The 13,710-nt window shown below is 38.7% G+C and overlaps 1 protein-coding gene across 1 annotated transcript in view; it reads left to right on the forward strand.

Moving 5' to 3' along the window:
* LOC125235039 (Down syndrome cell adhesion molecule-like protein Dscam2) overlaps window positions 1-13,710 on the forward strand; it is a 331,791-nt gene that overhangs the window by 296,380 nt on the left and 21,701 nt on the right. The window contains 4 exon segments of the mRNA XM_048141502.1: window positions 2,990-3,151; window positions 6,053-6,352; window positions 6,438-6,557; window positions 8,200-8,373. Of these exon segments, the coding sequence (XP_047997459.1) occupies window positions 2,990-3,151; window positions 6,053-6,352; window positions 6,438-6,557; window positions 8,200-8,373 (756 nt within the window).

A 13,710-nucleotide genomic window follows, 5' to 3' on the forward strand; every position in this document is an offset into this window, starting at 1 on the left:
TAGACTTAGAGGAAATCTAGCAAACTATACTACGCAAAACAATATACTACACACATAAAAATAAAATACAATACATAAACATACAAATACATATATATATATAACAAATTACATGCCAGCTATAGGGGACATAAGTCTATCAAGGTATCATTGATCAATGATCAGATAAAAAGTGAAGCTTGAGAAGTATCTTAAAAGAAGTAGGAGATTGAGCGCGTCTAATATTTAGGGGTAGGGAATTCCAAAGCCGCACAGCTTGAAATGTAAAGGAGTTGTTATAGAATTTAGACGAGGACGACGGAACGGAAAGAAGCAAATTCTGAGAGGACCGAGCAGAACGGAGATAGCTGAAACGGTTCTTAAGATAGCGGGGAGTCGTTGGGTTAAAAAGAATGGAATACAAAAGGGACAGCACGTGAGAGTTACGAACTATACTGTATTTCTATGTCCTAACTTGTCTTAAGTTAAATAAAGTGTTTACATTGGCAAGCAATCGGCAGACCGGTGATGTAGAAACAAAAATCTACGTAAATGTACTCCGTTAAGTATCATTCAAGCAGGATTCAAGCATCAGACATGTCACTATAGTTAATACTCTAAATAGTAATGCAATAAAAGTGGCCGAACATTAGAGTAAAGGCAAAATGCCTCCAAAATAACAGATATTTAACGAAGATAACTTAATAGTTAAACGGGGTCACAAAAATAAATCATTGACCGCCGTTAAATAAAACCTACATTCAATACAATGGGTATTACTAGTTCATCTACAATAAATTATTTTATCCAACAGATCTACCATTTTCTTTTCTTCACAATCGTCTATTAAATCCTAAGATCCTAACCCTAGTGGCACTTGACCGCATTATCCTTTCTTAAATCTTTACCGACCCACAACAAACCTACTTAGCAATATGTTTAAGAAAATGGGCAAACGAAAGAGTAACGAATTAAGCTCCCGCGGGGGTCGCGACTTACCGCAGTTCAGAAGAAAAGCACTTACATTAGATAAGTTCCTTAGGTTCTTACTCCGTTTCTCCTTCGCGGCGTATCGTAGCAACAGGTCGTTAAGGAAACTAGGGGAAACTCGGTAGGAAGCCAACGTCACAATCGATTAAGCTACGTAAGCGTATCGTAGCTAGCTCTCCCTATCGCTCTTATAGTGGCGCGACAGAGACAGACTGCATTTCTATCCCTACTTAGCGTCTCTGGCTATACCTGCAGGAGCTCCTTTTTACGTAACGTCATCGAATAATGTTATAGACGATCTTTGGACGTGAGAGACGAAGTGTGAATGTTTCGTCCATTAGTTTCGTTCGAAAGGGATACTTAGAGCTTTTGTTTGGATTGGGAATACATTCGCTGATTTGAAATGGGACTGAGGAAAGTAGGTCAAGGATTATTGAATTATAAGGATTTTAGGTCAATGGTTTCATTACAAAATCGGAATAAACTTTTGGCATTATAGCTACTCGTACAATAAGCGTTTGTTTTGTGGTATAATTAATTTATGAAAACCCAAAATTCGAATTACGTTTTAATTCCAACTCGAGTCACTAGAAATACGACTTAATAAAGTTGTCAAACAGAAAAGAATTTCAATGGCGACAAGAGGAGGCGGTGCCGCGTTTATAAAAATACAAATTGAGGACTTCCGATTGATGGGCTTTCTTCCGCCCAAGCGACCTTAGAGTATAATGAAGTAAACTCCGACAAAAAATTACGGGACCGTGAAAATTCTCTCGCGTTTAACAGAATTACTGTGCAAGATTAAATTAAGGCTCTTCGGTCACTCCTTAGTAATTTCCCTTTTTCGTAGCGACCCTTGTCAACAACCGCCTTATCTTTTTCATAGAACACTCTCATTAAGCTGACCAAAGGTTTTTGATACCTGTATTGATATAATAGGTCGAGCGTCCGTGCAAATCAAAAGATTACCTTTACGTTTCACACAATGATAACGTCGGCACGAGATATCTAGTTCGTATATTCTCACAGCGTAGCGAAGACTGTTTTCTGAAAGAGTCTGGATGTGTCGATTGTAAGTGGATTTGTGGGATGAATTCAATTATCCGTGGTTTATAAAAACTGTTATAATATCCTAAGCTTCAATTCTTAATGTGATGTTTGTTTCAACCTTAATAAAATTATCCTTTGATAATTTAAATACTAAAAAGGTATCCCGAGGTATTCCCGATGAACTACAGTATCGGGTTCTTCAAAAAAGGAGTGTACAAGTTTCTAATGGGTCGGCAACGCGCATGTGACACCCCTTGAGTTGCAGGCGTCCATAGGTTACGGTGACCGCTTTCCATCAGGCGGGCCGTATACCTGTTTACCACCGACGTAGTATTTAAAAAAAAGCTTCTATCTCAAAATGAATTATTAAAATTTTGCGATTATGTTACCCTCGTAACTTTGTTTTTAGTCGCCCATTTATATTTTAAATAATAAGTAGCGTGGGCCACCGTGGAAGTAGTTTAATGTGGAAATAGGCTAGAGCGTCCCGGGTAAACTTTCGGCGGGCAACTGGCTGAAATTTGTTGGATGTCGTTTGGCTGCCCGGCTCTGCTCTAGACCGAGTTCGCGGTCCACATAGCTTACAATTAGAATTTTATTTTGGCCACTAGGTTCCGACATAAATTATGCTGCAATAAATTTGTCGCCTGCAGTTAGGAGGATATATATTAACTTAGAAGTATTTCAGGCCAGGCTAATGTAGGAATTTGCTTTGGTATACGTAGAATTCTTCAGCACCGTTTCCTCTTTTTGACCATTTTTATGACAGTTTCTAATAATGTTACACTAGTTAGTTAGGTACTTGGCTGGCGCAATGACCCAAAATCTTGGTCACCACATGTTAGCTACGACAAAACGCTGTTAGATAACCTAATAAATTAACAAAATTATTAACTTTCCTCTGTGTTTATCAGCAGTCAGCTGATATGGCCGGGACGTTACCAAAGACTAATCACATTTTATTTCACAGATGGTCAAACGCTCCCGCTGAACCGACGTCAGCGAGTGTTCCCAAACGGAACGCTCATCGTCGAGCAGACGCAACGAGGCGAAGACGCCGGCACGTACACATGCCAAGCGGCGAACAGACAGCGCCACGCTGCCCGTCGAGAAGTTGAAGTGCAAATTCTAGGTCAGTTCATGCAACTACTTAAAGGCAAGAAACATTGTTACAGAATGTAGCTCTATTTTAGTAAATTCTCTGAGGCAGAAGTGCCTCAGGTCAGTTATCAAAGGCATAAGGATCCTGGAGTAGACGCAGTTAAGCGAAGACGCCAGCACGCACACATGCCAAACGCCATGCTGCTTGCAGCGAAGTCGAGGTGCATATTGTCGGTCAGTTCTCGCTGCTACTCAAGTACGAATAGTTAAACTAGTTAAAATCACGGAGAGTAGACAGTAAATGTATGTACATTTTAGGTTAGCTCTCTGTTTTTGCAATACTCAGCAGACGAACGAACACTGGCTTACAACAGGCGGCACAGAAACAACCTCATGCAACGCGCTGAGAAATCGAGATCTGCACCTTGACTGCAGATTCTTGGTCAGTTCAGACAACTAGCCAATAGCTAATAAAATTGTTACCTACTCTCTAGACGTTACGCACATTATAAATCGGTCCGTTAAGGCACCCTTATCTTGCAAAATACCGACCAGTGGGCACGTACACATATCTTGTGGCGAACAGACAACGCCCCGCCGAAACGACGTTCGAGATGTAGATTCTAGGTCAGAAGACACAACTATGTAGGTATTCAATAGAATAATAGCAATATTTACGTCGTATATATTTTATCTGTCGGGATTTTATCTTTAATATGTGTTTGTTCATCGTAAATTAAACGTAATATCTTATTTTATACCTTTAAACGAGCAATTTTTGTATACCTATTTATTTATATATATATACCGGCGAACTCGGAAACTGCTCTAACGATTTCGCTGAAGTTTGTTATGTGGGGGTTTTCCTGGGTAACAAATCGATCTAGCTTAGTCTCAGGTCCCGGGAAACGCGAATTTTCGAGTTTTCATGCGTTTTTCTTTCGCACGCGTAAACGCAAAATACGGTCGCTAATTTCGTCGTCCGAGCATCGGCTCCGTCGTAAGAGCGTCGGTCTAATAATCGCAGGTGTCAGGGTTCGAATCCGAAAGTTTTTTTTTTGTATTTAAGGTACATAATTAAAGGGTAATTCCGAAAGTCGTATAAAAACCACCATTATTTCCATCATATCAAGATTCCCCTTTCGAAATTACTCGAGCATTTCTGTGATTCGGAATTACCCTAATGCACCTTATACGAGTCTTTTTTTTAATCTAAAGACGCGATATAATAAAATAGAACCGAGCGAAGCTCGGTCGCCCAAGTACTTTTATTGATGTACTTAAGACATTAGTGACATTACATAATGTATCTACTAAAGTATCCAGTCTCACATATCCCAGCAAAATTGATAGTGCAATGCGGCATGCCGCAGCATTCACGGATTCTAAGTCTGTTTCCACTACAACAATGAACTAAGATTAATCTTGTTCCAAATGAAACAAAACAGCGGAAACAACAGATGCGCAACACGCGCGGTTCACATACAAATTATAGTTTAATTTCCACGCTGCATATTCGGTATGGAAAGTAAGATATCACATTCACATGTTTCCAGAAGTTGGAGATACAGATATTGATAGAACACTCCACTTGTGCGATGCTAATTTAGCAGAATGCTGGAACAGTTCCTTTAGTAACTAAATTTTATAATTTACAGAAATGCTTCCATATTTCTCTTTACGGTTCAAGTATGTGCTTAATATATGAGGCTGGTATATCAATGAAGAGCCCATTGACATCTTCCACACTCGACGCGAGGCGACCGCGATATTCAGAGCCAATTTCTAAATTCATCCCTTATTTTGTAATCACACTTACAACGGGAATTAGGAGCTTAACATTTTTACTTTCTAAAGAGAAACGTAATCAAAATTCGGGGTGTAAACTTTCTCATTTTCTGTTAGTAAGCTTTAGAGCGCTATAAAATCACAAATTCAAAAGGGGCGGAGTTACTCATCCGTAATTCATTAAAGTTAGCGCGTTTACCATTCCCGCGGCATCTACGGGCATTAAACTCGCAGCTTTTCCCGGTTAATAGGGCAATAAAAAAATAAAAATAGGGACCACGGCACACCAGAGTGAGCAAGCTGTGTGCCCGTGAACAGAGGCTACGATAATTAACAGTAAACACAAACTTTTATACGAAATGTAAACACAGTTTGTATTTTTAAGGTAACCGAAATTTAAGCTTCAGTTTCAAAACGGTAGAATATACCTAAACTTTGCAAGTTTCACGCACCGATCCATCTTCTGGGAAAAATGCAGAAAAATAAAAAATGTTCTTCTGCCGCCCAAGGAATACCTACCACCTCTAGTCATATAGGTACTTATTTACATAAACTAAACGGATGTGATCTCATAATCCTGTTCAATTAAAATACAGTATTTCATTGTAAGCGAGATTTATCATACCCAACTTACACATTTGTTACTAAAAACCATTACATAATATATCATAAGGTCGGATAAAAACAAACTACCCAACTCGCCCACACAAATAGCAAAACTTTTGATAAACCGGTCCTTGGGGATTGAAGCGCAACGCAGCGAATTTGTGGTCGGGGGAAGTTCGCGCAAAAAAGGTAAAACTTTCAAATTCCTAATTATATTTTCACGCCCAATTCCCGTGGACGCTAGGCTCGGCAAACGTTTCCCCTGATGCATTTAGAGCGGCGGAGTTCCGACGCGACAGCCAAATATATCGCATTTTAGCCGACGGCGTCAACAAGAAATATTTATGCGCTGAATGCCAACGCTTTAGGAGTGGGAACCGCAAGCACTTATGACGTTGTCACGTGGTCAATAATTGGACGACCCGCCGCTCGGTGAAACCGCTATTTAGGTTCACTAATTAAAATTTGATTAAAGCCGCCGAAATGGAAAATCCCCACGTTATATTCAGTTTTGTAATGTAAAATTCTTCATTCACAGTTCAACCAAAGATCTTGCCTATTCAGCCGCTAACGAACTTGCTGAGGGAAGGCATGAGAGCAGCGATCTCTTGCCAGATCTTGGAGGGAGATTTGCCAATCGCCTTTCGCTGGGAGAAGAACGGGCAGCCCGTGACGTCATCTCCGTATGCTCCGAGTGGGATTATCACGAGAAGAATGGACGAGTACAGCGCGTCTTTGGTCATCGAGCATATTACTTCGCTGCATAGTGGAAACTATACATGTATCGCGTCGAATGTTGCTGGTTCTGAACGATTTACAGTTCCTCTGACTGTCAATGGTAAGACTGAGTACGAGTATTGGTACTAATTGATTACTTATTTGAATGTGGATTTAATTAATTCTAACCTTACTTTTTAATTTAGTGCCTCCACGGTGGAGATTGGAGCCCAATGACGTTGCAGTGGCTGCGGGTCAGGACGTGACTCTGCAATGCCAAGCTGAAGGGTACCCAAAACCAACAATAACATGGAAGAAAGCCGTTGGTAAGCTTATACATAAAATTACCTTGAGGCCAATTCTGAAGTTAAAATTTGGTTGACGTTATTTTGATATGCTTGTTATGCATCCTCTCGTACGATTTTCATTCCAGCGTGAATGATTATCAAGGTCGTGTCAAAATAGGATCAAACCCAATTGTGAAATCATAATTGCTTTCCTGATTTTTTTCTCAGCTGAGCAACTACGATCAAAGTTCTACGTCGTAGCACTGTACTCGTAGACCGTAGCATGCATGTTGATATCGGACCTAACGGGAGTAATAGCCTTATTAAAACTTTTACAGGATATGGATAGGATATGTTTCTTCAAACAAAAAAAGTCACATTATATTGACTTATTTGATCCATAATATCATATCCGGAGACAATTTTTGACATATTTTAAATTTCGAAGTTACCCGTAAGTATATGTAGTGAGAAACAAAAAGTTGCTTGATGTGATGCGTCCCATGTGCAGCGAGCATGTTTAAACGACCAATTCTAATGGGCTATCTAAATGCACCGTTCCACTTCAAAGTTTTGCAAACAACAATGTTATCTGCAGTTCGTTATAATGTTCAGCACGTTCACAGCAAAACTTGGCAAAATTATAAGATAGAGCATTATACAATATGTATATGCACTTACACGGTGTAATATGCAGAAACCGAATGATTATTTAACAGTGTACCTATTCGTGAGCACATAGGAAATCTCAAATTATCCTATTGAACTTTTCTGGGTTTCGTCTAAATAAAAATACTTGTTCTTCTTCTTCTTCTTCCTCCTACCCTTATCCCACGTTATGTGGCGTCGGTACAACATGTCTTCCTCTTCCATTCTTCTAAATAAAAATACTAATTTAAAAAAAAACACTTAGCACGAAGTGCTTTTTGATTTTGATTTGATATAATGGTTGATGACATTATGGAATGGGGCGTAGCGTGTTATAAAAATCCTTAATACAGAATATCAAAAAGTGGCACGTCCCTATTAGATTTTTCAAAGATATTAAGACCACTTTGCAAAAAGTAACTTTTCCGAAAGTAAAAAGTGTCCGTGTTACGATTAACAATTAAAATCATTTATGTGCAAATGCTTTAAAATGCATACATATAATCAAGCCTGTATCCCATAAAGGGGTAGGCAGAGCACATGAACTACTAAGTTTCAGTGCCACTCGGCAAAAAGGGGTTGAGTTGCTTTAAAATAGCTCTTAGTCGCTAGTCTGTCGGTGTTTTACAGGTTGCACTTCGGGGAGTGTGCTCAAGAGCTACACGAGCTTATTCCACCGTCCCCATTCTACCATCGGACTCTTAGACGCACGGCCGGTCTCCATCCTTACTTGGTGGATATTCCACGAATCCGCACGAAGCGCTTTGCTTCTTCTTTTCTTATGCGCACTGCCAAGGAGTGGAATTCCTTGCCGGCGGCTATATTTCCGAGCTCATATAACCCGGCAACCTTCAAATCAAGAGTGAACAGGCACCTTCTGGGCGAGCTCACTCCATCGTAGGCCACGTCTTTGCCTTTGGCTAGTCTGTGGTCAAGAGTAAGCCCATTTATAATAAAAAAAAAATGCCTCTGAAAATCTCTGAAATCTTTTGCATTTCTAGTGTATAACAACTTTAATATCAATTCTCTTTAGGAAACACTCCGGGCGAATACAAGGACTTCATGTTCGAGGGTAGCTCCAGGGTGCTGGAGAACGGGTCGCTTGTGTTCGAGCGAGTGGCCAAGGACAGCGAGGGCCACTACTTGTGCGAGGCGAGGAACGACATCGGCGCGGGCCTGAGCAAGCTCGTGTTCCTTAAGGTTAATGGTGAGTAGCATCTAGACATGTGACAACTTGTTATGACAAGCTCAAAAGACAAAACGTCGTCGCAGGCCTGAGCAAGCTCGTATTCCTTAAATAATGGTGAGTACTATGGAGTTCATATCAAAAGAGAAAACCAGTGGAGCCAGTGTTGATCCCTGCTCAGCTCAAAGTCATTTTAAATTATGTGTATTTAATATAATCCTTAAAGCAATCTAGAACCCCAAATTTGACGAATATTATAGTTCGATATTTAATAGCTCCTAGCATCGGGATTTTTCTCATAGGTATGTAAATCTAAATACATATCTATCATCAAAAACCAAACCCACTTCCAGATGATCTAGCAAGTTTATATTTGGCATAGGTGGTGAGTATTGTAAGATTAAATACTTAATTATTATTAAATGAACACATCTGACACCTCTTACAAGAGGATTTAATGGGTCGGACTTTTAATTTTTTCTCATTTTTTTTAAATATATCTAATTTTCTTCCTAGCTTAGCAACACAAATTGTTCTGTGTAACTACCTACCTAACATTACCTTGTCAAAACTATGTTTCGTTGCAGATTCATAAAATGTATTATGAAAGTTCCAATCAGTGCCCTTTCGTATTTGTTTCATAATTCAAACAGTACTAGCTTCGATTATACAAGAAGGTTTCATACCTTGCTTCGGCTATAAAATTCCGCAAAACCGAGGACACTAAAATAGGCCTTGGCTACAGCAAAAATCCAGAAAACACGACTACATTAAGTAATGAAACAAGAGTTAAGCTTCAAAATTACTTTTCTCAAACATGCAATGAAATATTGTCTTTACGTTCCTTAAAATGAGCTGGGAAGTATCGCTTTTTGGGCGCAACAACTCGAGAGGACTGTAAAGGGATTTCATATTATTTTTTAGGCCTAGGCCTGCAAAGTAACTTTTTTTTATAAAATATTGTCCTTTAGAGCATTTTTTTTTTGTTTCATTGTATGTTTGAGAAAAGCACTATACATGCCTCGGCGTGAAAACGGATTCCCGGCCTCGTATCCCTATCCGGCCTCGCTCGCACGCTCGCTCGGCCGTATATACCCACTTGGCCGGAAATCCTCATTTTCCCGGCCTCTGATGTAATGTACTATTTCACCAAACCTGTCTTTTTGTCGAACCGTCTGCAAGTTGTGGAATGTCTTGATGGGTGCCATCCCTAGGATGAGTTTGGTCCGGACAAGCGACCGAACTGAAATGAAAATTCTTTCGCGTCATTATTGCTAGTAGCACGCCGTGGAGATATCCTGCCTATTGAAAACAATGGAACTGAGATACAGGGTGAGCCAGGAGACGTGAGTAGAATTAAATATACCCATTCTACTGGTTCTGTTATAAAAACAACTGTTTCGTATTTATAAATTATACAATTTAGGTAATTTAGTTGTTCAAAAAGTTCAAAAACAAGTTTAGTTACATTTATTTTATCCATGACAAACATCAAATTAAATAACATTTAAACAATGTATCCACTTTAAGTGTGACATTGTATTTCTTGTGTGTGTGACGGGGATGACTGTAGATAATTAAATTTATCCTTACAAACTAGATTAGTCAGGTTTTTATCTGGCTATTATTTACGATTATCGGAGTAAATATGATGGTGATCTTCTAACATATTTTTAGTGTTTATTAAGTATGATTATGTCGCATGATTCACCCTGTACGTATGTAGCAGCAGTGCATCGTGAGCTATGTCTTGAGAGGACGGATATAGAAGCGCTTTCAAGTGTTTTATTGAACGCATTTTTCTTGGAGTTCATTTATCGGTAGCTTTACACTCGACTGCATTGTTTTTATGTTCATATTTTTAAACTAAAATAAAACAGTTAAAGCATCTATAAAAGACAATATTATAATGTCTGAATTAGTAGGTACTAAAATAAAATAGTAATTACTGTGCAAAAGAAGTAAAGGTGTTTAAAAATAGGTATTTAATATGAAATGCGTCTTATTATTCCCTTGTCTATGCTTTGTCATACGAACACTATATACATAAAAATAAATTTATTATACCAGCAACAATTTCATTTGCGAGCGCATAAAAAGCACCTAGCTTTGTTTAAAAAATAAAAGAAACTTTGTGTTAAGCTTGTTTAGAAGTTCTGTCACGTTTATTTCTTTAGTAGCCGGTCTTTCAATTATCATTCGAATCACGGAAGGTCGGCAACTTTTCCTATAATTTTATATCTACCCGTCCCACCCGGGGCGAACTTTATTTAATTCTATAGAATTCCGCCGCCCGATAACTCGCTCAAATTCCTGAACTGGCAGCATTCTATTGTACTTATATAATATCGGAAGTCCATTTTCTCGCCACTCTACCACGTCTGATGAGCGCTGAGTGCCACCGCTACTTTAAATTATACCCGGGTCACTTCAAAGCGGGAGGCGTTTTTCGCCGCTTTTATCATTAATTAATGCAAAATGTATTTTGTGATCAGTTTCGGAAACAAAGCAAAACTTCTTGTTTAGAAACATTTCATAACTTATAGGACATTAGAGCACGCGGTTGTGTTATGACCTCTACGATTGGAGATAAACGCATGCGGTCAACATTATGTAGGAACAATTACATATTATGTAACGCAGTAGTAAGCGCATTGTCATTTTTCATACATTGCGTCATCACATGTATTTATCGTTTCGTCTAGCCTCTCGTGTCTACCGTATAAAACAAACGTGGTAAAGTTTCTGTAACGAATAAGACAATTACTCGTAGCTCTCCACGCTTTAGGTACAATGAGGTCCTTCCCATCCGAAATTTCAACAAAAAAATTAATATTAATGGTCCCTTTATTGGATTTATCCTACGGTTGTTGTGGCAATACCGTCTGTAGTAAGATATTACTTGGTCGAAATCGTAAGGTGGGAAGACGCGGCTTCCTCGCGCGCGTCTGAGCAGAAAACTCAATGACCGTACGTCGCAATACGTCTCCTCTTTATTGGAAAACGAGACAGTCGGTTTCCACTAGAATAAGTTCAACGTGTACGTGTTTGTGTTCGCCGTTATTGGCTTTTGTTGAATGGCAAATATCGGAAAGTAATACAATTTCAATTGTGCTCAGTATCGCGGTGCAGCGGTAACTGCTAAGTAGTTTTCTGCTGCGGTTGCTTTCACTGAATAAAATGGCATTTTTTCTTCTCTTACATCTATAAAATCGCAAGAGCGTATTTACCCTAGGTACTGGCGACCGACAGCTTAATAAATTCCCTGTAAACATTCTTAAAAACTAGTTACTTAGAATTAGGTTGTCTCTTTGTGATTACCTATTTCAAATTGTTGTCCAATGTCCATAAATATTTGGATGGAGTAACAAGTTTTATTTATTAATAGTGCTTGCAACTTTGAAATAAAGGCTATCAATTTTTGAATACTTATTTCTAATTTTATCTATTAGGGCGGTAAAGCAGGTTTTTCCTTATTTTAAGCAGCACTTTATTGTCCTAACTGGGCTCGCACTCCAAATCCTTAAAATACGGGCATCTTTTTTTCTATTTTTATGGGTCATTGTTGATGTTTGAATAATCCCGACCGCAATATATGTAGATTGTAACAAGCCATTTGTTTACTCTGCAAAAGAATTTCTCCAAGTTCGATAGCGGGCAGTCACGTCCACGCCCGGTTTGTAAACAGTTCCTCGCTTCCACCCGTAATTGTATTTCCCGCTAGTTTATTTCGGTTTGACGCGAGCTTTACTTGCGGAGATAAACTTCGACATACCGTTTAACTAGACGCTCAGGAGCCTTCGTTTATGTTTTTATTTTCTATTTTTATTCGTGATATGAAAAGGTGGGTTTGCAATATGTTTCCATAAGAGATACCTACAGAGGCTGATGGGTGCGTAGCCGAATGGTACAAACGCTCACGAAACGCTCACGAAACGAAACGCTAGTAGATATCTATCTCTATCGCTCTTGCGTATTAGCGCGACAGAGCCAGACTACCTTTTGCGGCGTTTCGTTTTCGTTTCGCGTCGGAGAAATGCCATTCGGCTACGGGGCCAGATCACCAATTCGACCAAGCAACTTACTCGTAACCTGCTACATAATAGATATTAGGCAAATTAATTGTACAATAAAGAGTTTACTACTACTACTACTACTACTATTTGTCAGTCAGGCAGGGACAGTATTCGACAGGAAATATTCTAAAGAATTTAAAACAAGCCACGCAAAAACGTATAATATTTCAGTCCTTGGCGTCGAGAGAAAAGCTGGCTTTACAATTCTTTGTTCCTTTTTCCTGCTGGAACTAAAATACTTATAAAATACAATGTGGATTTTAACTAAAATTAAAAATGTTTTAAAAGGAAATATCTTGCAATGCAGGTAGTTATTTTATGTATAATATCTTTGTATTATACTCGTAGGTACACGTCTTTATGACTTTCAACGGCACGTTTATAGTTTCGAGTTTTACTTCTGCTTATAATGTTTTGCAGTATTAAAATAATGTTTCTAAGATGTGCGTAAGGAGTCACTGCGATATGATACTGATTTGCCAGCGTCAAAAGTGAAGTTTTTTAAAACAAATACTTTTTGACACTTATATGTATATCCGATCTATATCGTTCCAAAATCTAATTAATATTTGGCGTAAGTATATTAAAGTTAGAATCAGGGCATTTATATTTGGATATTGATCCTTCCTAGAATAAACTGGAAGCAAATTTATTAAATTTCGATAATATAGATACTCGTATGAACCCAAATAAAACGACCTCCTCATGACCTACCAACCTCCCATTGTTATCAGCACACATTACTTAAGTAGATCGACTGATCTATGTTAGCGTATTTTGTGAAAAGATGAACGGTAAAAGGAGCAGTATATGTAATAGGTTTTCGCCCATAAATATCACTGAACGCCACAAACATTTTGCCGTAAATCTTTCCAGCCTTTTTAGTTCAACGTAGACAATATCTAACCTTTCGCCTAAACGAAGAATTTCTCCCGCAGGCGGTACAAAGGCAATGTAGAATATGAAGACACAATATTATATTTAATTTTAAAGGAAAATTTTATATTTTTAGTTCGAGTTTCTTGAAGATTTTAAGAACTTTTTTACATAAGAACAACGAACAAAAACATAATCATTTGCTAAGTCATGTGATATAGGTGTAGGCGCCTTAAGTAAAAGATCGTTAGAAAAACGGAATCGACTTAACACTTTCGAAACCGGGCTCTACGCGGCGCTACGACATTTTCGCTACATACGGGTTTCCCCATGTAATCGGCTACGCTTCTACGAGCGGTGTGCCCGACAGTCGGGTTCTTGGTAGCGAAAGTGTTAAAGACCGAGC

The sequence above is a fragment of the Leguminivora glycinivorella genome, chromosome 16, assembly GCF_023078275.1.
Source record: "Leguminivora glycinivorella isolate SPB_JAAS2020 chromosome 16, LegGlyc_1.1, whole genome shotgun sequence".
Taxonomy (NCBI): Eukaryota; Metazoa; Arthropoda; class Insecta; order Lepidoptera; family Tortricidae; genus Leguminivora; species Leguminivora glycinivorella.